Source organism: Fulmarus glacialis, unplaced genomic scaffold (assembly GCF_000690835.1).
Source record: "Fulmarus glacialis isolate BGI_N327 unplaced genomic scaffold, ASM69083v1 scaffold6629, whole genome shotgun sequence".
Taxonomy (NCBI): domain Eukaryota; kingdom Metazoa; phylum Chordata; class Aves; order Procellariiformes; family Procellariidae; genus Fulmarus; species Fulmarus glacialis.
In genome coordinates this window covers 31,784-56,022 of record NW_009233769.1, presented here as the reverse complement: position 1 = coordinate 56,022, position 24,239 = coordinate 31,784, and the positions used below count along the sequence as shown (strand labels likewise).

General features: G+C 39.2%; 1 protein-coding gene across 1 annotated transcript in view; it reads left to right on the top strand.

Moving 5' to 3' along the window:
• Positions 1–404: 404 nt before the first annotated feature.
• The window catches only part of LOC104070829 (cohesin subunit SA-2-like), a gene marked incomplete at its 3' end in the record, with an annotated part of 54,394 nt that continues 30,559 nt past the window's right edge, over positions 405–24,239 (top strand). Inside the window, exons 1-11 of the mRNA XM_009585430.1 lie at positions 405–448; positions 4,854–4,938; positions 5,566–5,712; positions 7,157–7,253; positions 8,273–8,349; positions 12,416–12,487; positions 15,046–15,250; positions 16,330–16,481; positions 17,780–17,853; positions 18,383–18,506; positions 23,663–23,761. Coding sequence (XP_009583725.1) covers positions 405–448; positions 4,854–4,938; positions 5,566–5,712; positions 7,157–7,253; positions 8,273–8,349; positions 12,416–12,487; positions 15,046–15,250; positions 16,330–16,481; positions 17,780–17,853; positions 18,383–18,506; positions 23,663–23,761 — 1,176 coding nt within the window. The remainder of the gene's footprint in view (positions 449–4,853; positions 4,939–5,565; positions 5,713–7,156; positions 7,254–8,272; positions 8,350–12,415; positions 12,488–15,045; positions 15,251–16,329; positions 16,482–17,779; positions 17,854–18,382; positions 18,507–23,662; positions 23,762–24,239) is intronic.

Genomic DNA, 24,239 nt, shown 5'->3' with positions numbered 1-24,239 from the left:
CGGGGGTCTGCCCGAGGGGGAGGAGGGTAAGGTAAGCGGGCCGTGCGGCCCCGGGCGCGCCTCTTACGGCCGGCGGCTTTGTACGCGCTGCCTCTCTCGTCAGGGCTCCCGCCAGGTGCAGCGGTCCCGCCTCCGAATTCTCCTCTTCGGATTAATTTCTTTCGCAAAGTTGCATCCTCTTCTACGACTTGGTTTTGCGGGGGACTTTCTGACTTGATTTTAGGGGAACTACCTAGAATTAACGCTTTCTGTTTTTTTTTCTTGACAGGTTTTGGCTGCTCTTTCGCCCGCAAGAGCCAAAGCTTTGTTAAGTTTTTAACGCTACGGATCTTGGTGAAGTTTCCTCAGAAGCGGTGCTGATCCTGTTAGCTTGCCGTCTGCACTGCTGAAATAATGTAGCGGAAATGATAGCTGAGCCCAACACAGCCAGTAACCTTCCCAGCCAAAAGTAAGACCTGGCGCACGTTGTCTATCAAATTTGTTGGTAAATTAGGGTGCTGCCCGTTGAATTTGTGCCTGGTGGATAGTGGGGCAGTATACAATGTGTCATTTTGGGTGGTAAGGAAGTAAAAAGGCACTACGTCTTGTTACTGATTTCTCCACTTTATTCCCTTTTATGTATTGTTTAGCATCTTCTTAATGTAGTGTTTTATGCTGATTGATAGGGACCTTGGCCTTACGAGCTTTTCTGTGCCTTGTTCACTACAGTGCAAATGAACTCCTTTGGAAAGAAATAACGGGCAGATTCATAGTCAACGCATGTGTTCACTTCAGTGGTGAATCTGGGTATGCTGAGGGGGAAGAGTGCTAAGTAATCTGTCGTCTCCCTGTTGGCATTGAAGGGGGCATTGCTTCTCTATAGCTGTTTTATCAGGGATACATCAAGTCTTCTCCCTTTCATAATGTATTTTTTCAGTCATCAGTTGAGATGATCTATAAACCAAATATATTCATATCATTGTTTACAGAATGGTATTTAGAAGCTCTACTTCTACTAGAGCAGATATAAATAAATGAGAGGTAAAGTTAAAATATTTGGGCATATCTTGTCTAGTTTCAAAGAGTGAAGCTTCTTAGATGTCCAGTGTTGCATGTTGAACTTGTTGCAGCCCAGTCTTTGCTGATCCTGTCACCTTCTGAGCAAGTCTGCTCCAGGTCTTTTGCTTCATTAAGCTCTAACGAAAGCTGAGAGATGTATTCCTCGTACTCCATGATGACAATTAATATAGCTTCCCATATGTCCTTTACAGTATGTTTCATCTGAAGCCAGCCTCTTAGTTTCAGAAGTTGCACCTGGCAATTGTTTAGCTGAGCTTCTTATGTTGCTTCTAAAAGATGAAGCAGTTGTATTGAAATTATAATTTTAAAAATCTACAGGTAGGATTCTTCCAGAAACATGAATTAATTGTTCCTTTTACACAGCTAAAGGAATATGTTACCTCTTTGTTAAAGAGGTATTTTTCTTTTTAAGTGTGAGTCACTAAATCTGCTCTAAATGTTTATTAAGATGAGAAAACTGAATTCAGAAATTCTCACCATAGTATTGTGTTTGAGGACTAGACGAAGGACTTTGCTTCCTTTCTACTTCAAGGGTTTTACCTCATCAGTAATACTCCCAAGTGCTAGTGAAAGGACCATATTGTGGCAGGGGGGGGGGGGGACAGGAATGCGAGGTAAGAATAAGTCTATGATCTGTATGTAGCAGGGTATAAAGGTGAAAATTAGGATGAGATAGGAATGGAATTCTGCCTATGCTTTCTTACTGATTGCTGATGGAAACAAAGTAAATGGCTGAGAACTGTTTCTTACCAGTGCATGAGGCAGTGAATTTAGGTATGCAAAAATGCTCAGTATGATGTAGACTAACAGAGGCGAGCAAAAAAAAAAAACCTAGTTCAAAATTTGTGAAACCTACTGTTGCACTCCTACAGTTGAAAATATGTTAAATGGAGTTATGTATAAGGATTGCTGCAGAAGTAATCACATTTCATCCTCAACTAGGTACAGTGGTTCCTATTTTGCTCAAGAAGAGAAGAGGATGTCTTAGTTCTTTTAACTGTTTCTTCAACAGAAACTTAGTTGTGCAAATAAAAACTCCATTAAAATCTCATTTAATTTCTAAGTGGTTTCACGGGGCTCAGCTTCTAGGCTCTGGCCTAGTTCCTGCAAATGTTTAAGTACCTGCCTTACGAATAGCCTTACTGGAAACATCAGTATTAAAAGGAAAAAAGAGAAGAGAAAGGAGAAACATGAGTATTGATAGTATCTGGATTTAAAAAATCTCTACTTTTGTGTAGGTTGTCTGTTGTAGCACGGTGCTTCCTGTGGCATTGCTATGTGCTGTGGTGCACTGATAACTGAAACAATTCAGAAACTAAATGGCTTTTTAGTATTAGTATTTAGTGCTTAGTTACATTTGTTGAGTATTTAAGACAGATGTTTAGCGCATGTGTGAAAGTTATTCTAACTGATTTCATTACAGGGATGTTGTTTTACTTGGCGTTGTTAGCCCAATTGTAGCTCAACGGTCTTCTCATTCTTGCAGGTTTTGCTGAGCTTTGGTAAGGATGCTGTTCCATATACCAGGCATTCACTTACTTTGTTGAGCCCCTTTTGCTGCAGGTACATTTTGCCTGGCATAAGCTGACAAAGTAGGTAGCACAGGGCCAGTAGATACCGTCTGTAGGGCCATTCTTCAGGGTATTCTTGGGAAAGGCATATGAGTTAGAGCTTCAAAGAAGTATATTCTAGACAGGTACTAAAAGCAGTACGTGATCAGACAAGTACTTGACTGAACTGTCCTGCAGCAGTTCTGATTTCTTCATTATTTAAATGTTTTAATTCAACTTGGACTCAATTATAGTTGCTGTAATCAAATGCAATGCATTTATTTTTGTTATGGGATGGAGTAAGTTGCTACATAGTACATGCAAACAATTCAGGAAAAATGTTTGAGAGCACGTGGAGCATTATGTTGAGGTATGATGCAGAAACAGGTAATGCATGTTACCCCGATGTTGGCTGGCATCTGAGTTGTAGTTCTAGTGAAACAGTGCAAGTAAGAACTTGTTAGTCCAGCCCCATAACGTTGCATTCTGCTTTGAAATCAAGAGTGAAAGGATTTAATTACATAGGAGAAGCAGCTCCTTGACAAACAAGTTTGGGTTCTTTTTGTTTATTTGTGGTCTGTAGAAAAATCTGGGAGAGCTAACTGGCATCAGAAAAGCAATACATATTGCTATCTTGTGCTGCTGCTTCTTTTCAACTAGGAAGTCTCTGGTGGTGCTTGAGATACTTAATCTCCGTGGCTTGCAATTACAAATCAAGGAAAACATTTGAAAACTTTTGCAAACTATTGATTGTAGCATGCTGATTCAGTTGTGAACTATAGTTCATCCCTCTCTTTTCTATAACATGCAGAACTCCAGACAACTGATTTAAGGATTGGTTCATCCTGAATTATTTTCTTAGCTTCCATTTGTAAAACACTGTGGCACATTTTGAACTTTTCTATGATGAGATGTTCATTGAATTTAACTTTCATAGGACTTTTCTTGTAGGGAAGTTAACCATTTGCGTAATTGTATTTAGAAATTTGATTTATTTTTATAGAATTTTATATTTACATAGAATTTTTCTAGGAGTGTTTTGGAGCCTAATTCTACTTTGCTTACGGTGAAGTGTCCCAATAAATTCAAAAAGTAAACAGAGATGTGTTTAAATAAAAACTTCTGTCTGCTCTCACTAACAAAATAACATCAGGACCTTGGTCCTGCAGTTGATGCTATTCAGCCTCAGGATTTGCTTTGCAGAGGCAATGTCTGACTGAAACAGTCTTGTGAAGAACAACAACAGTGCTTGTCTGGCATTGATAAATGTAGCTGGAGTTGAGCTGGCTCTGCATCCATAGCACAGTTGATTCTCCATCTGGGTTAGCCAACACTGGATATTGGAGAGTTGACTATATCTGACAGTGTAATACGCTGTTTTTTCCTTTGTAAAGTGGTCACTTGTGTTAGTACACTCTCTTGTTGCAGCAGTATCATGGAAATGAAAGTAACTGTATGCTCTCATATTTACTTTCTTTTTGTGCCTTCTTATAGTACAAGTCAACTGGCTTCATGTCCTGGCCACCGTAGTTTAAAAGGAGGCCATAGCAGCCAGCTACCAGTACTGGACCTGCTGCACAAGTGGGATCCAGCTTGTCTGCTCAAACATGACCTTTGGCAAAGCATATTGTTAGCATTGGGAATGATGAAAAGTGGCATGATTTCATTGCAGATAAATGTATGGCTTCAGATCTCCCAGAAGGTGCATCTTTATTTATAAAATTATTCCTCCATCATATTAGCAATGACCTGCAAATGAAATTTCTGATGTGTCTTTTTTCTTCAGCATGTTTTATAGACAAAGTAAAGCAGTTTCTTCCTCTCATTTTAAATGACTCATCAAATGTTATTACCTTGTTTTGTTTAGAGCACCCATGAAGTGAATCCATACTTGTGTTACTGATTCATGGTGGAAAGCTCTTAAGTCAACAAAGGCTGCCTTAAGTCAACATCAGCTTTCTGTTTCATTTACTTACTTTCTACTTCCTTGATATCTTTGATAGTTTTGCTAGTTTTCTAATTATCTGTATATCTTACAGGAAAGCCAATAGTTTGAAAAAGGCTCCAAATTTCTGTTGTACTTTTAAAGTTAGCTGTTTGGGTTTTAGTAACAAAATGACATAACTTCCAAACAATTAACTAAAAAAAAAAAAAAAAGCTTTTATTTTCCTCTGTTGTTTGTGCTGAAGTGTGTAGTTCTGTGTTCTCACTGCTAACCGCTTCAACGTATTTGTTGCGCTTCAGAGAGAATGCTGTCCATGATGAGGCTGTGCCTGAGTCTGCTGTGCAGAACGGCAGCTGTGTGAGAAGTGGCAACCTGAAAACACCAGTAAGTTGATTTTTAAATTTTTTTTTATTACGGAATTTATTTTCTGTCTCATTCAGTTGTTAACAAAATTGAGTATTCCATAAACCAACCACAATACAGTGCAGCTAAAATCTACTTACTGGGTACAGCTTGACACCCGAATTCCATTGGCATCAGAGCCTCAATGCTGGCTTTTGAACAGTCAGTTCATTTCAGTGTATGTTCTTCCTCAGCTGTGCATTGTGTGCAGCTGACGTTAATTTGCAGGTTGTGTGTTTACCCTGTGAGTGAAAAGATGTAGAAGAGCTTCTGTGCTTGCTGTCTATTCTTCAGAAATTACAGCTGCCACTGAAAAATGCCTTCCAGGAAGTACACAACTGTTCAGAAACTTCTTTCCTGTTATACCTTCCTATGCTTATGACTCATTGTTGAGAAAAAATTCAAACTGGTAAATCCTTTTTTTCATTCCCTTCTAGTATGGTCATATTTGATAAGGTTTTATCAGTGTCCTTGACGCTTAAAAGTTAGCACCCTGGGGAAATCATTGCAATGAGAGTAAAAAAACTTGTTATTAGGGGATAATTCATGTATCTGTGAATGGCTGTTATGTGTTGCGTTTTCTCACATACTTCGCTTGACTCGTTTCAGAGAGAGAAACGGAAGGTCCGAGAACAGTGTGAAAACATAAGGAGAAATTCTTCCAGTAGCAGAAGAGTGAGACAGCTGCAGAATGGCGAAGTGGTTGAGGCAGTTACGTTGTTTGAAGTGGTTAGCATGGGGAAGCGGGCCATGCAGGTATGTCTAGCTCTGAATTCTGAGAAGATGGATAAACAGTGGTCATTTCAGTTATTTATACTCCGGAGCATTGAAATTTTGTTCTGTTTTGGCATAGACAGGGAAGAAACGTATTTGATCGGAATACTGTTATGAGCATGGCTCTTGAAAAGAATGCATCTTCAAGAAATTAGTGAAAAAGTAGCTGTCAGATATTTAAAAAGAGGAAGGAAATATGTACCTAAACCAGTCTTCCTAAAGCAATGTCTGAACATATGAAAAGAGAATTATTTTAAAAAATACAGAAAAGGTTCGGCAGTAGAAAATTTTGGTTGTTCAGGATTCTGAAAATCAGGCCTTCCCCCCCGCCCTGCCCCCCGGGAACTTGCATATTGGTATTTTTCTTTTACCTCCATTCTAATGCAGTTTGACAGCAGTTTGCATAATAGTCAGGTTCCCTGTGCATCTATAGAGTTAGCAACTTTCTTCAGTGTGAGGAAGCCCACCTCCCCATACTCTGTGAGCATATGTGTATATTATGTTTGTATATGTGTATGAATGATTGCAATCTGGAGCCACAAATATTTTTATACAGGGTTATACATATGTCTCCAGTATGTAGTGTCTGTAAGCAAAGTGTGTGTGTGCACACATGAAAAGTACATTTATATTTTGGATGCGAGACCTTAGTTTTTCCAAGATGGGTGGACTTTTGCCATGCTACAGCTGTGTTAACTTCAGAAGAGCTCCCTGAACAGCTCAGCTTCTGCTGTGCAGAGCATGATGTGAAGGGCTTGGAAAGGCAGCAGCTTGAGTCCAAGAATTCATTAGACCTGTCTGGTATTACAGGTGGGTTGAAGCCTGGATGGCTTGTTCCAGCAGGCCTGTGTCACATACAGGCTGTAAGCTGTACTGCCCTAGAAATGAGATTTGGAGCTTTTTTTTAGCTTAAGTGTAGTACGTGAACTGTTTCAGCCTTCTGCACAAACCACGTGCTAGAGAAGAGCACTCCCAGAGACAATTGCTAATATTAATTTAATATTAATTATTAGATGGTGCAGAGGTTAAATGTGGGTGGTTGTTTTTTGTTTGTTTGTTTGGTTTTTTTAATGAAACTGTTACCTCAGTGCTGGCAAGAAATCAGTAGGACCACATTTTGTTTTTTGCATGTTAAATTTATTAAAGCTGTATTTTCCCTGTTAACGGGGAGCAAAGCATCTGTGAATGGCAACATTGCCTAGACCAGAACTTGTGAATGAGCAGTTCAAGACTTCATTTTGCCCCAGATGGAGTCTTTTGCATGTACTATTAGAAATGGAACAAAATGGTGTGGAGTTTGTTTTCATTTTTATAATTTAATGGAGATGAAACAATGTTAGTTTGTGTCTTTATTATGGATGTCCTCAATGGAGTGCAGCATGCTGTGTTCAGCTCCTGACTAATGAGTTTCTTTAATCTGTTCTAGTCTGTAGTAGATGACTGGGTTGAAGCTTATAAACAAGACAGGAATGTGGCACTTCTAGACCTGATCAACTTCTTCATTCAGTGCTCAGGCTGTCAAGGTAATTTACCCTCTTAGTAGCCCTTTCCATTGTCTGTGGGTGAGAGTAGTCTGAAGTGTGCTTTCTAAAATGGAATTTTTCTCTCCAGTAAATCATGTACTTATAATCTGTACTGTTCGTTAAGACAAACTCCAGATGGGCAGGACTAATAGCAAAGAATGTTGCTGGTTGAATTCTTTGACTCTGTGTTTACAGCATGCCAAATCTCAGAGTTGTATTTGAACATGGTTTGCAAGGTCAGGCTTCTGAAGTGGCATGTCACATCGCTTTGCAGAATCCCCACATAGGGAAGATGGTTTTGATGACCGTTCTAATTAAAATCCAGTGTTTCAGTTGCCATTTGTTTTGTAATGTCCTGGTATCTTTTGTTTTGCTAGTATCTTTTTTTGAAAATCAGCAATTAGCAAATTAAGCTCCTGCTTTGGTGGCTAGAAAAGCAATCTCTTGCCTCATTGCGGTTCCTTTTACCAGGGGGTTGTGAAGCTTTCTATTTCATAACAAACATTGAGACACAGTGACTTCTGGGGACAGTTTGCTAGCGAAATGCTTTAGGATGGCAAGTAAGAGTTTTAAGAAGACTGTTCTGTTAGTTTGAAACTTCTGAGTGTATTTAAGCAGCTAGAATGCACCTTGTACACTTCAGTTTTTTTTCCAGGTCTTCGACTAATATGCCTTCTCTTACGGAAAATGTTTTGGAGTCTTTGACTAGCAGTGGGCAAAATTTTAGTAAATCCTTGAAGTAAATGGATGGAGAGAGAAAATAGCCATGCCAGACAGCACAGGGCAGATTTCTCTAAATACGGATTTCAGTTTTGGTATTTCATTATAGTATTTTGTACTATAAATGAATTTATGTGTCTCCCTATATTTATATTGCCTGTGTAAACAGAGATAAACCAGCTTGAGTCCCCCTTTCTTGGTGTTTCTAAATTTAAAATAAAGTCTTTACTGTGGTTTGAACTTGATTAATATGATAGGGATGTCAGTAATTCTTCTGTTTTAAAACATTACTTTTCTAGGCATGGTAACAGCAGAGATGTTTCAAAGTTTGCACAAGAAGGATGTAATGCGAAAAATGACAGAGACCTTTGATGAGGTAGGCACAGCTTTGACTTTGTGTGCCTTTTTTATATAAACAGTAGGCTTTACCTTAATAGCCAACCTGGACAGAGTTCCTGCCGCTTATCAGAAGCTGTGTCCCACTTCCTTCCTTTAGAAGAATAATCCTGTTCTTCACAAGAGAAATTTGGTGTTGTAATGACCCATTTTAGCAGCAGCAGGATTTTTTTTTTTGTAATTCACTTTTATTTTCCGAGTTTTATTAGGGCTATCTAACTGCAGTCTTCCTGAATCTGGCTTTCTTGTAGGAGTTCTTTTGATAGCAACTTTATAGAGGTAAATATAATCCAGCATTGCAGCAGGTAAATGGTTCCCTTTGGTATTTGGTTGATAGATACTTTTAAAAATGCTATTGTGGACTACTGATAAGCTAATTCAAAGGTATTTTTTAGCTGATATTTTTATTTTGAATCTTTTCCTTCTGTTTTACTGACAATATGAATTTTTATGAGTATATTATGTCATATGAAAGAAGAAAAATGCATTTCTGTTTTTTCGTTGTCAAAACAATAGTGAATATCTGATTTCTTGAGGATTGTTAAGAAAAATGCACAGCTTTACAATACTGTTTCTCTGTTTGACTGCTCCTTGGCTAATTATGCCAACATCAAATTTTCTGCAGCGCTCTCACAGTTGCTTCTGTGCTTTTTTTCTGTATTTGCCACCTCTGAATTGACTTGTCAAGCAGCAGCCATCAGCCTTGCTTTAACTGAGCATCTCTCAAAGACTAGCTGCTGTAGAAATTTTCACAGAGGATGAATTTGCCAACGTAGTTTTCTTCATTTTAGAAGTGTAGTAGCACTTGGGCTAATTTTTGACAGAAATGATCCGATATGTGTCTGGCCACATGAATTAGTAATCTGGCATTTCTTTCCCAACTAAATTAGCCCTGAATAGCACTCATGATAGGGTGGGCACGCTGGCAGGTACAAAGATGTGATTATTGTTATCATCAGCCTGGATGTGTTATAGTTAACCTTTTCACCTGTCCTGGTGGGCAAAAAGGAAGGTTCTACAGTTGCCTTAGAAGCTGTATTCTGCATGCTATAAAAACAAGTGACTTTGGTTTTGGGGCAGTATTTTGACATGCTACTCTAGTTAAGCATTTTCCTGATGGAAGTCAGTCATAATCCCTGTGTTAGATACTCTTGTATCTCTCTCGTTTTTTCTTTTTTCTTTAATTCTAAATCCAGTGAATTCTGAAATTCTTTGTCTGTTTTTAGATAAACTGACTCCAAAAAACCTCCTAAAATGATTTATACAGAATTAAGTATTTTTAAAGACAGTATTTGTCAGCTTGTTTAATTTACTCTTGATATGTTATGACTAGTATTAAGCCAGCATTAATGTAGGAAAAAATGTCTGAAGCAACCATTTTTGTTAACCACGCTTATTAGGTGATTAAAAAAAGCTTGAGGATTAAACCAATTCATTTTAAAGCAGAACTATGACAAAAGCAAGAGCAAAGTAGTTTGTTATTTTCAAGTGAGTTGTTTCCTCTTTGTATTTTTGTTTCTTTTCGCATGTAGTTCTTTCTCATCTTTTTCATAAATAAGTTGGAAGTGTAACTTAGCGATTAAGTTAGTTGAGAAGTAGTGCCGTATAGGACTACTGTGATTTTGAAGATATTTTTTGAAAACAAATGATAATGGTAGCGAAAGTAGTAATGAGGGTGGAGAATATTACCAGATATCTGCTCGAGTACCTCATCTTGCCTTTTGATTTATATTGTTTGTTTATAGCATTTGGAGAACTGGAAAATTAAAGGTTTTTCTGTAGTTCTTCAATCTTGATCATTTCAGTGATTTAACCATTGCTTTACTGTTCGATTAATTAACTGCAACACTATATCCACGTACCAATGCTTCCTCCCAAAATTCTCACTAGTGTTAGTGGGAAATGTTAGTGGAGTTGAGTCTGGCAAGAAACATGAAGGGCAACAAGAAAAGATTCTACAAATACATGAATAGCAAAAGGAAGACCAAGGAAAACATGGGCCCGCTGCTAAATGGGCCCGGGGCCCTGGTGACAAAGGACACAGGAGAGTGCAAGGTACTCGGTGCCTTCCTTGTCTCTGTCTTTACTGGAAAGACTGGCTTTCAGAACTACCAGATCTCTGAGACCAGAGGGAAAGTTTGGAGCAAAGACTACTTACCCTCCGTGGAGGAGGATCAGGTTAGGGAACATTTAAATGGACTGAACATACATAAGACTATGTGGTCTGACAGAATGCACCCAGGAGTGCTGAGGGAGCTGGCTGATGTCATTGCAAGGCCAAATCTTAATACATGGTTTTCTGTGTCAGTATAACAATCGTAATCTAGACTTGAAAAACATAGAATATGAATCACTTGCTGAATCCTTGGAGGACACAGACGATGGTGGAGGCATCCCTGGCCGCCGGAGGGTCCTGGGTCTCACTGTCCATCAGCAGCTCAGGTCCAAGTTCCCCACTTAGGCCTTGTAACTGCTTGATTTTATGGACAGTGCTGTGTATGCTGTCATGCTTCCCTGTTCTGTGATGGAGCCATCACCACTGCCTGGCTGGCCGGGTGCCTGGGACCTTCAAGGCTAGTAAGGAAGAGAGAAATCGGCCCGGTGCCCAGGAACCTTGAGGCCAGTAGGGTGGGGAAGGAGAAATCTGTTTGGTTTGTCTGCTTGGTTCACAGGACCTTCAGGGCCTGATAATGAGGGAAAGGGAACAAATATGTGACCCGCTTAGTCACAGAGAATGGCTGCTTGCCTCATAAAATGGTGTTAGTTATGCTAACCACATTACCAGGGGTAGGGAGTAGGGGATACCGGTCACACATGGCACTGGGCAGCCTGCTCTGGCTGACCCTGCGTGAGCAGATGGGGTTGGATTAGAATAGAATAGACTAGACTATTTCAGTTGGAAGGGGACCTACAACGATCATCTAGTCCAACTGCCTGACCACTTCAGGGCTGCCCAAAAGTTAAAGCATGTTATTAAGAGCATTATCCAAATGCCTCTTAAACACTGACAGGCTTGGGGCGTCGACCACCTCTCTACGAAGCCTGTTCCAGTGTTTGACCACCCTCTTGGTAAAGAAATGTTTCCTAATGTCCAGTCTAAACCTCCCCTGGTGCAGCTTTGAACCATTAGGTGATCTCAAACGGTCCCTCCCAACGTCAATCTTTCTGTGATTCTGTGAAAACTTGTACTGGTGTTGTAAGCAGAAAATGGCTTTAATATAGTAAGTCAGAGGCATTTATTTCCTCTTTCTGGGCCACAGTATTCCTCAGTGGAGAGAGAGGCTTGTCTTTAGGACCACTGCTTTTTGTTTTCCCTCTTTCTTAAACTATTCTGTTTCTGTCTTCTGCTTTTCTTCCTGTGTGTGGCAATTTTATTTCTTGCAGCACTTCTTTGTTCTTTTTTAGGTTTCCTTCCCTCTCCCATTTTGTTGCTGAAATGTTTAGCAATGGAAGAGTTAAGTTTGATGCATAACTGTACAGCCAGGTGGGGGTAGGAATACTTGTGCTTCACTGAGCCTAATAAAGAACTGTAGATTTCATGCCTCTTCTCTTGGAATAATTGCAGAGTTGAGGAAACATCTCCGAATCAAGTCACACTAGTGCTGAAAACATTTCTCTATAATTTGAAAAGCTCAGGATGGTTTTCTAGAGTTTAGATGTTTTACAGTACCTAGTTACTAAATGTTGTAAAGGGATATATACTTAGACTTGCTGGGGAGGCATATCTTAGAATTAATAATGAGGATTGTACCTTGTATATGTTTGCTTATAAATTTTAAAGACAAATTGTCTCTTACTTGTAGCAAGAAAACTCAGGTTTTATATAAAAATGTGTTTTTCTTCTATCATTGGTTATAAATAAAAAATAACGAGATGAGAAGGGATAAGATTTTGTTTAGTGCGTTGGATTGCATGACCCAATGCAAATTGTCTTAAGTTTTAATAGCCTTTTATATATGATGCATGGTTTGTGATGTTTTTGTCTTTATGAATTAACTGTGCCATTTAATAAAAAAGTTTTTAAAATTTTGTCTCATGCATTACAGGAAACTGGGTTGCAGTACAAGAAATTCATGGCCTATCCTTGGATCCTGACAGTTACTTGGCCGGTGGACATGGTAAAGTTCTTTTGTAGTTCTTTGCAACTGTAGTGTAGCCTGTGGCTGTATTTCCTGTTTCCTGTGGCTGTATTTCCTGTTTCCAGTGTAGGCGAATACATCAGAACTAGTCATGTTAAACTGCGCATTAGTGAATGGAGACAATCGTGCACTTCTGAGGTCTGCCTCATCTGGTCTGTTTTAGACCTCTGGTTTGGATGAATGCGCTCATGCTGATGGATGAACAGGCTCATGCGCCTGTTTCTTGCTATTGATGTCAAAGGGAGGTGAAGGTGACTCGCTGAGTTGGATGTGATGAATTGTTCCTATAGTATTTTGAATAGCGGTGTATGTCAAGTTGCAAGTGGTGTATGTCAAGTGGTATTCAAGAGCATTCCCCATCCCTTCCAGCAAGCTCTACACACACACGTGCGCACCTGCATGCATACACGCGTGCACGCGTATGCACACGGAGGTTTTGGCAGACAGATTTGTTCAAAGGCTTGTTTCATCAAAACATTCTCTTGCAAACATAAATGTTTGATTGGAAGAATATTTTGAGAACAGAAACAGCTTTTCTGTAATGCCTCTTGCAGCATCGTGGGGAATTCATCTTAACTCCTTGTTGGCACTTCACTTTGACTTTCCTCTCTTTCCATAGACTCTGTATGAAAGAAAGAAACATTTCCAGGATGAGTCAAAGCAGGAGCCTCAGTTGAGTGGTTTGAATGGTTCCCTGGAAGAATCTGTGTTAAGCGCCTAATCTGACTTGGTTTCTGGAAGTAGAGTTGAATCTAAGGGAATCCCAAGTTGGGTGCCTAAATTTAGGTGGTGTGCCCATTGTGCTGCCTATGTATTTACAGTATGCGTATTACCATTAAACAGTATCCCAGTATGATATACATGGACAGTAGAAATGCTTTTAAAAAGTGAGATGTCTTCCTGTATTTGTGCTGCTTTTCAGATTGAGGAGTAAGCTACTGTGATCAAGTAGGTACTTCCTGAAGTTGTAGATTATCTTTCTACTGTTGCGTCATGATCAAGGAGTATTTGATGGGGCCTGCTGGGGACTTCCCTTTCTGTCTTGGCACTTGCTACTGCTGTTAGGCTCTGAACTGACTCGTGCAACCTGGTCAGGAACGCACCCCAAATCCCAAATGTCCAATGTGCTTTGGGTTGTGGGCATCCCTGAGATCCGTCTGTGTTTGTGGTTATTTTTCAAGAAAGCAATGGATCTGTGCTTTGGAAACAAAGTTACGAGAGAAGAGCATAAAGTGCACTTTGTAAGTACAGGAGGTTATTCTGGGTCTGAAGCTGTGGGTTAGAATAAGTCTGAGAAGGTGTTTGACCAACTGAAGGACCAGCTGAGTAGTGGCTTGCCTTCAGGGTGATGTTTTCCATAGTGAGTGAAGTTTTGGAATTCCCTGGCTCCATTCACACCTGAAACTATCAGGATGCAAATTAATATTCAGAGCCATTCCTGGGATCTGTGAGGTGCAAATTAAATAAATGTTCACACTGCCTGAGGTTGGCATCTACAAAGTCTTCCTAGTGTGCTCTTCACATGAGGCGCACCATTTTGTGTGAGAAGTCATGCGAACCTTCACCTGTCTCCTTTCTTCCTGGCAGAATCAACTGTACACTCTTGTGAACTTCATTGTAACACCCTTGTGGCTTTATTGTAACTTGCTTTTTGCATAATGTCAAAGGTACTGCCTACTTACTGTTTATGTGGAGGGTTTTGGAGACTTAGGTGCTGGTGGTATAGGTGAGTGACTCAGTACTTGTCAGTAAGCTGTAGCCTGATAAACTCCTTAAGCTGGCAGTGCTGCTGAGGCAAACAGTCCCATCCTGCCCCACACCACAGTTGTTTGTTTTCACTTCCCCAGTGTCAGATCTTTTGTTTAAGGCACATTTGTGTAATTATGTGCTGAACCATCTTGGGGAACTGATGTCACTGAAAAATAATTTGGCAAAGTAGCTGTTCTTTTTCAGTCACTTCAGTTTCCTCCTGGATTTTACCATGCACTTGTAGGAACAGGAAGGATGGGAAGTGGGAGGCACTACTACCTGTGAGGAAGTAGAAGAGGCCAGGAGTGCTCATGATTATGCCAGTGAAAGTTATTTAAGGTGCTGTGCCTTCCTGTGCCCTCTCCCACCTGTCCCTTCACAGCTACCTTGCATACATTGCTTTCAGATGTGAGCTGTCATGACAGCTAATGAGGCTAGTTTGTGTAAGTGCTTGCTTGTAACCTAGTTGCATGTCTCTACTTTAAAGGTCCTGTGCCTTCCTGTGCCCTCTCCCACCTGTCCCTTCACAGCTACCTTGCATACATTGCTTTCAGATGTGAGCTGTCATGACAGTGTAGCGCTAATGAGGCTAGTTTGTATAAGTGCTTGCTTGTAACCTAGTTGCATGTCTCTACTTTAGAGTAAGAATCATGAACAGAGTTAGGGGGGGCTGAGGTGAAGCTGGCTGTCAGCAAAATTCTCTCTGATGTTCAGTGGGAGAGATGTAAATGGTGTCCACAAACAAAACTAATTAGTGTGTTTTCTCTTGATTCTTCTTTCTTGTGTAGGACAATGAAGACTACCCGCTGATCAGAACAGGACCCTACTGGAAAAAGTTCAAGGCCAATTTCTGTGAATTTATTGCAGTGCTTGTCCAACAGTGCCAGTGCAGCATCCTGTATGATAGCTATTTGATGGATACTATCATCTCACTGCTTACAGGCTTAGCGGACTCTATGGTCAGAGCATTTAGGCACACAAGCACTTTGGCAGGTAAAATAACTCACAGAGTTGCTGTAGACCGTTTCTTGACTTGTGCACAAACAAAACTGCTCAAAATTGAAAAGCTCTCTTTACTGGAGCAGTTGCTCTCTTACGCATTGACAGTGCCTTCCTCCTAATGTATGTTACTGTAATATAAATAATTTGTTCCTGTGTGTATCTGAATGGAATTTGGATGCTTTAGATATGATAAAACTAGACCATTTTTTCTTTCTAAAGAAAATTTCTTTAATGTCTGACATAACTAACTTTAGAATTATGCTGTGTTCTGATTCTTTTTTTTTTCCAGTAACTGATTTTTCACAGTCAGTTTTCTATTTTGTTGTTTTCCTCCCTCCACTAATTAATGTAATGAGGTTGCATTAAATGCTTCACCTATAAAAGCTTCCTTTGGGGAGCTGCTATTCTTGTGGTACCTGTGCTGAAAAGAACATTGCCTGTTACACATTTTTGTTCCATGCAGCATGATAATACTAAAGCTACTAATGTTTGTTTGGTTTTTTTCCCTAGAGCCAGTAAATACCCTTTCTGCTATGCAAAGAACACTTAAAGTATAATTTGTTCTGAGGTACACTGTTTGCTTTGAAGGCTCAAAAAAACCCCACTTGAAATCTATGCAAACCATCTAGTGATCCTTAGAGGAACATGAATTTTTGTCAATTCAAGTAAAATATTAAGATTCCCAGCCTTTTATCGGCCAGCTTCACTTGTTTTTTTTCTTTTTGTTACTGCAAATCACCTGTTCCACAACTCTAGATTCTTTTGCAGAAAAATCAAAATTACATAAACTAAGAAGAGAGTTGTCCAGTAAAGTACTTCTCTGACTAGAACTCTGGCCAAAAGTTGTAAATCACCAGTAATATCACTAAATTTTCTGTTTTCGATCATTGTCTGCCTTTAAAATAAACACTGTATTTAAAAAAAAAAAAAACTATAATCTAGTAGTGTTCGTGTTTTGGATAATAAACTAGATTTGGCTAACCATATCCTTTTTGTGGTAAAGTGGTGAATATATTTATGCTAGATATCTCTGAGCTAAGCTGAATATGTTTGGTTTGTTTCCTTTTTAGCAATGAAACTTCTGACAGCAGTTGTAAGCGTACATCTGAACCTCGATGTCAACAAGCACAATGCTCAAAGATTATATGAGGTGGAGAAGAAGAGGATAAGTGGCAAGAGGACCAGTTACAGACTTGACCAACTAGAGAGAAAAAGGAAAGAGGTTAGGCCAGTGTCTTGTATGGGAGATGCGTGAAGATGTAAAAAGAGGGATTGCTGACAGCTTGCTTTTGGGTTACTGCAGTTCTTCGAAGTTTATATGTTTATCTAATGTATGGTGCAGAGCAGTTGTGACTGGCTAGATTAAGTGGTACAAAAATGACTAAGGTAATCACTGCCCTATGTACTGTTAACTTGTGATGTCTGTCCTCCTAATTGCTTCTCTAAATTGGCATCATTAGCCCTTGATGTCTACACAAATTCGGATTTACACACACATGTAATTGCATTAGCAGCTCTGGTGTTGTGGGAGTGCAGTTTTGCATATGTTTATACAAATTATAAGCCAAAATGTTAGTTCTTGAACTGAATTTCAATGAATGGAAAAGGACACAGGATAGCTGCCATCAGTGTATAAGTAATGCATTGTAAAAATTGTAACTTCAGATATGACCTGTATCTTTCTTGCTGTTCAGTTTCTGTCAATTTCTTCCTTGCTCAGCCAGACAGCTCCTTATCAACTCCCAGAGACAGGCCTGTAACTGTAAGAAATAATTCTGGCTTGAGAGTGGAGATGACTTGATGTATGAGCATCAAGCATAGTTCTTTCTCTCCTGACCTTAGAATCAGTTACCTCTGTTCTGAGCTTTGGATGCCCATGGACTTCTCTTATAGAAACAACCCCTATTTCTGTGGGAAGAAGTGTTTGGATGATACAGGGCTTTTTAGTATCATCATAAGTCTGATCTTATGGGAAAAACATGAGGAAATGCGTATGCTGGGGAGAAAAACCAAACTTTTTGCCCTTCCTGATGCTGTTGATGAGAGAATGTTTTTATTACATGATTTAGGTTTCCAGAAGTTCAAAACTAGATTTTCAGGGCTTGGTAAAAATACATGCTTATTGTGGAATAGGTGTATTTTGAAAATTCCCTTGTCTGCCTTTCTTCCATCTCTGTTTAAGTGCGTAAAAAGAGAATTTGGACCTACATGTGAAGATTGCTTAATAGTTGTGCTGTATCTTTCTGTGTATTGATAGCTCAAGAGTCACTATATCAAACATATTATGTGCTATACCTTGTTATCCAGGCTAGCAGTTGGTATCTGATAAATCTTTCATCAGGATGTAGCTACAAAAAGGCCAATTGCTAGTGTAGATACAGACCACTCATTTTATGTTGGTACCATGTGTAAATGCTGGCAGTTTGCACCACGGCAGTACTGTAAGTGCACTGATGCAAAGTTTTCGTGTGTACTGGATTGTGGGACCAATATTAACATTCAGTTCTCTTTGTATTTCAGTATGAGCATAAGCTTCTAGAGATACAGAACATGATGAATGCTATTTTCAAAGGGACGTTTCTAAACCGTTACCGGTAAGAATAAAAATAAAGCTGTGATGTGTATTTGCATTCCCAAGAAACTCTTGCTCAGATTGTCCAGATACCAGAATCAACATCCTAGAGGCACTGATGGTTTCAAGGGAAGTGTAGCAGTTAAATTATTTCAAAGAATTTGGGCTTATGAAAGGACCTCTCTTAAGTATGTTTCTTAAGTTCTTCCTGCTGGCTATAGAGCAGTGCATTTGTGATTGAGAAGATACTCAGAATTACAAAATAATTATTGCATGGTTTAGTGGGCATGGTGGTGTTGGGTTAACTGTTGGACTTGATGATCTTAGAGGTCTTCTCCAACCTTAATGATTCTATGATTCTATGAAACATTTGTAGCTAAAAGTGGCCTAATTGTCCATTGAAGACTAACTTAGAATATTAATATGAAGATACTATTATGGATTATACATGCTTCTGCAATTCCAGAAAATAAAGATATTGCAAATAATGTAACTAATATATATTAGGCATTTTTAATGTATTAATATATTACAATTTTATAATTTCACAGTGATGTGATTCCCGAGATCCGAGCAACTTGCATTGAAGAAATTGGCAGCTGGATTAAAACATACCCAGATACTTTTTTAAATGATAGCTACTTAAAATACATTGGGTGGATGCTGTATGATAAGGTAAAGTTTTAATTTTTCTTACTGGGGGCAGTAGATGGGAATTTAAAAAAAATTTTTTAAAAAAATTTCTTTTTAGAGAATCCTAAAGTTTAAATTCTTGAGAGTAGATACTTAAGACTCTGGTGGTACAAAAAAGAATTTACCTTCTTCCCCATTTCAGGTTTTATTTTTAAAGCCATTGTAGCACTAAATAACAGAGAACATTTGTTCCAGTTCTGTAGCAGTGTGTGTCCCTGTGTGTGCAGTTATTTTGATATGTTACTGAATCAGGAACTATTACTGAATTGTAAAACGGCCTACATCCTTTGAGCACATGCAGTGTTAAATGTTGACTAAAATTCTGCTTTTAGGTTTGATGGCTACATTTAAAATTTTGTTTTATTTTATAAAAAATGAACAACTAAATATTGCCTATAGTAAAATAGTCTTCAATATTGCATTTCTCATTTGGAATTAAATGGATATAGAAAATATTTACAGAAAGTCCAGTCATTTCCCAAAGGGTTTTCTCCTTTTCCTTATAGTAAGTTTTTTCCTTTTGAGTAGAGGCGCATTAAAAAACCAAAAAAACCCCCACCAGAACAAACAAAAAAAAACACAACCAAAAGAAAACAGTAACTCAAAAATATGCTTTTTTTCTCATGCTTCTAAAACACATGAGAGATTTTAGGGAGAGAGGAATATTTATCATGAATGGCTAATTACCGAAATTGTCACACTATACTTCTGCAGGCCACCTTTTAAAGTGTATATAGTTTCTGTATAAATTCTGAAACATCCTCTGTTTTAGGTAACGTTTAGTCAGCTTTAGGTAGTGTTTGTGTTCTGTGAATAAAACTGTAGTTTACCACAAAGCCAGGAGGGGGAGCACAAAGCCTTTTACTTCCCTGTGTTGTGCCATTACTGTAAAGGTAGTATTTAGATTTTTAGAACAACAGATCTATCAAGAACTGTCGTATTTTTGTGCATAAATTTTATCTGATCAGAATATCTTTTTAGTATATGTTCAGTTGGGAGAATTCGCAAAAGAAAAAGTCATTTTTGAAGATGATGTGTCTTCATTCCCAGTGCTGTACAGTGAAAATTAACAGCTGGTGTCTCTGATTAATGCACATAGCTCATCCAGTGTCATTTATTGGGAACTGGAAACGGCCGTTTTTCTAAAGCTTATTATCTGAAAGCAATGCAGATGCAAGCAAAGTGAGATAAAGTGAGAAGTTTTCCGTATTCCACATTTGGCCGAGACCTGGTAGTGTGCCACTACTGGTGGCTGCAGTCCCGGCTGTGCTTTGTGATTTGCAGCCACTGTTAAATTGCCCGATTCCAAAATGAGAGCAGGGCATTTTTGGCAGCAACAGGGACAGCAGTGCTTTTATATACATCTGAATGTTATTTCCCACTACTCCTCCTTAATAAGCATTTCCATCCCATCTTGTTGGGGGTGGGTGGCAAGAAACTGATATCTCCCAGAGCTAATTTTCTTTTAGAATATAATGTACAGAAGTTTGCCAAATAATTTAGGCCCCAGAGTGGAACAACCACAGAAGTATTCTAACGGTGGGGGAAAACCTGGCCAGGATCATCTGCAGTGCTATAAATAGAGATTAAGTTCAGTCATTTGGGAGGCTTTAAAGCAGAGAGGGGAGGGGGAAGTAAGTATAAAATTAACATTTTATCTTCAAAGTCTTTTATTTGAATATAATCATTCTTCCCCATGAGATACCATTTTGCCATTATACCCTCATATGAAACATTATATTTTTATGTGGAAGGTTATTTCGTAGGTGAAAGAAGGTGCTCCAAATTCAGTGGTAATATGCTCAAAATTCTGTATGAGGATCTCTCTTTGGCCCAGTAAGAGTTGTGGAACAGTGCTATAAAGATACATTTTTGAGTAGCTTATGTTCATCTGCTAGAAGTAATTTGACTTCTTATTTTTGAAGATCAAGCAACAGTTGATACTAAATCTGACAGCTGTGTGCAGTTGAACAATGTTACATATAAGCCCAGTCACCTATCAGTGCATTTGTGAAACGCAGGCACCTAACTTGTGCTCAAAGGCACTAGTGTTCTTTCAAGGGAATATATAGCTACTAAATCAGCACCCAGATCCAATTAAACCCATGCTGATCTGAGCAGCAGGTGTTGAAGGGAAGTGCTGTGTAAAAAGTTCAGAGTTAAAGACCAGAAAAATCAAGACAATGAAGAATAAGGATGGGGAAAGTGGAAGGCAGAACCAGCAGACAGGAAGGCAAAGGCAGTGAAAATGTAGATGCACATATGCACACTTGGCAGCTGCCACCATGTTAGACTAGCTTTGTCTAGAATTTCAGGGCAAGCTATTGAGGTTTTCTCACTAGAGTATGAAAAACACCCACAGAAATCCTGTGGAAACAGGAACTTGCTGTTGAAATAAACATCTGTGTCCTAACCATGTGATCTGCCTGGCAAATTTTGGGAAATTGAAAGGGTTTTTAGTTTTGCCTCCCGTTCAACATGGCTATAGAAATTGATCCCGCTGTTATGGGGAATTTCTGAAATACTTCTTTCTTCAAATGTTCATGTTATAATAGTGGTTTTTGCTTCAAAGGTCATCTCTGTGTGTACATACTGATGCTTTTTGTGGGGGTGGTTTTTTTATTATGTTTTACCTCAGTAGGACAGGTAAACTGGATTGTCTTCACTGTTCAGGAGTAATTCAGAAGTAGACCTGGTTTTCCTAACTTACTATCTGGAGAGTGTTGAAGAGAAAAAAATGACCCAACCCTACCCCATCAAGTCATCCAGGTCCCAGCCTGTACTTCTAAGGCTTATTGAATCGCCCCATCTCTGTGATAGTGGTGAGGCTGAAATCTCATAACTGAATGCATCTAAGCAGTGGTGGAGCCCATGCAGAGCTCTTTGGGTCACTAGAGCTGCCCACCGTCTTACTGATGTTTTCTGCCAGTCTGCGGGTCACGGTTGAAATATGCTATGATACAGCTGATGGATAGCGTGTGTTCAGAGTATCCTGAAAATGTGCTTACATAATTCCCCTTCACTCTGTCACAACTTTGAAAGATCAAACAGGCAGGTATTTCGTCAAGATTCGAATGGTAGTTCTGGTGAGGGGAGTAGATGGCTGGGTGTTTGTACTTGCCTATATTACTGTCGAACGGAGCCAAAGGTAAGCAGTGAGATAGTTTTAGAAGTAATTTGAATGATCAAGAAGCTATGAGGAGTGAGGAATCTAGAAAAGGAGAGGTGGTTGAGAAGGAGAAAATGCAGCTGAAAACATAGGAAGACAGCAGAACTAGTCCTAGCAGAAGTAGTTATTCGTTCATAGTTCTTAGAGTTAATTTCCTCAACACTTAAAAGAAACGTATACATATAGCGTTGTGACTGAGAGCTTTTGGGTGGGAAGAGGATACCTTAGAAGGCAGGTGGTTTATCTTAATGCATTAAACTTTATATATGCAGACTTATGCTTGAATGCCATCTGACTGACAAATGCAAATGACGTTACTAGCTGTGTGCCAAGGTCTATATGACCATCCAACGAACCATTGCAAACTTTTTTTCCTTTTTTTTTCCTCCTTTTCCCCAAACACAAGTGCAGTCCCCATTCACAAGCAAAACCTCATGATAGAATACTGAGGGCCACTGAAACCAGGATTGCAGTACATTGACTGAGCTGAGTTTGTGCCAGTGTGCAGTGATGGGACTGTTTGTGAGTGAGTTCTGTGCTGGAGCCCTTGTGGCTGTAGGAAGCAGCAGATGTCGGCAACGGTCTTTTTTGCAGACAAGGCCTTTAATTTTAAAGTACAATACAGAATATGTACTGCTGGTGTGTCACGGGCAGATTAGAGCATTGTCACCTCTTGATCTTTCATTTTATATTTCTAGCAAAAAGCTGCCTTATGCAAAACTGTTGGTCAAAGCCTGCTACTGGGAATCATCCTTTGCTTTCCATCTAAGCAGGTGAACAGGAACTTGTAGTAATGGATAGCCTATGTGTGGGTGGTCTGCTTTCTTGGGTTTCCTTGATTATTCTTACTGCTATTCTTAGCAAGAGGAATTAAGGAAGAAATATGAAGGACTGATTCAAAGCCTGCAGTTCATTTAAGTGTCTCTGTTGATATTCTTAGCATTATTCTTAGCATATATACAGAACAGAATGATTTTTCTATCACAGATCCTCAAAATTACTTTCTTAATGACATTTAAAACTTTGTCATTTGAAAGGTTTAGCAATATGCATAAGATAATTTAAAAGCTGGATAAGGCAGGGTCCTCTTTTTGAGGCATCTATAAAGCAGCAGTACTAGTAGTATGAAATAACACCTTGCAGGGCTAAATATATTTTGCTTATATTTAAGTTAACTAATTAGGCCAAGTTAATATAACTTAACTAATTAGGCCAAATTCAAAGCAACCCTTCTCTTAGAATGCTTAAAATACGGTGTTCTAGTGTAAAACAGAAATAGGGAGAAGGGGTAGCATTTGACTCTGTATCTGTGAGAACCCACAATGATAAGCTAGTGCATTTCTGAAGTGTACCTCTTCCTCTGGGAATTTTTGCTGGACCAGAATTTCTTGGAGTCCTTGTCAGTGTTAAACGATTGTCCGAGTCAAATGTTGAAAGGAAGCGAACAGTCTGATGTATGGAAGAGTGCTGATTGTAGGTTATCCATACTCTTGTTTTTGTATATCTTTAACAGGTGAATAGCACAATTCCTGCATCTTTTGCATTCTGTTGCTTTTATTAACTGTAAGGTCTGTGAGAGTTTCTTTGTCTCTTAGGGAGCCTAACACAAACTTTGATGTCACCTTTAAGTTTGACTCACTGCAGGCTTCCTCTGTGTGTGTGAGACGTGTGTGTGTGTGTGAGACGTGTGTGTGTGTGTGAGCGCACAAACAAAATGGTACTGATATCACTGATAAAGAAGATGAGTCAGTATTTGGGTAGTCTGCGTGTGTGTGTGAGACGTGTGTGTGTGTGTGAGCGCACAAACAAAATGGTACTGATATCACTGATAAAGAAGATGAGTCAGTATTTGGGTAGTCTGCTGTAGATACCCACAAAGAACTCTTATTTACATAATATAAATGCCTATAGTGAATAACATCAAAGATACAGGTTTTTAACTGTTGGCCGATTTCTCTTTGTCTTGTAGCAAGCTGAGGTGCGGTTGAAGTGTCTTCTGGGACTGCAAGGAATTTATAGCAGAAAAGAACTTGTTTCCAGGATGGATCTCTTTACTAGCAGATTCAAGGTAAATAGATTACTGTTTGCTTTTTTTAAAGTCTGGGTTGGGTGTATACACAGGGTTTGATGTTTTGATCAGAGCTGATCTCCCCACTCTCTTGACTGACCCGAGCTTAGAGTATTTCAGAAACAGCTTGCTTGACTGAGTGGATGAAGGACTTTTGCAGAGATGTTTCCCTCTTGTTTCTATGGAATTTTCTGTTTCACTTTAGTTCATGCACAAAATGGCGTTAGCACGCACTGTGGTCAGTTATCTCCACCATTCATCCAGAATGGCCCAGATTTTTTTACAGGATCTTTGGCACATGACAAAGAGTTTCACACTCTAAGGGTCCCTTTTTTGCTGCTCCTGATAATGGGTTAACCTTGTAGATACTGGGTTGGCTGGCCGTCTATAACACTGATGTAGGAATGGCTCTCTCTTGATCCACCATGGCAGTATGAATCTTGAAGAAGGATCCCTTATCTCCTTTCTGAACAAGTCA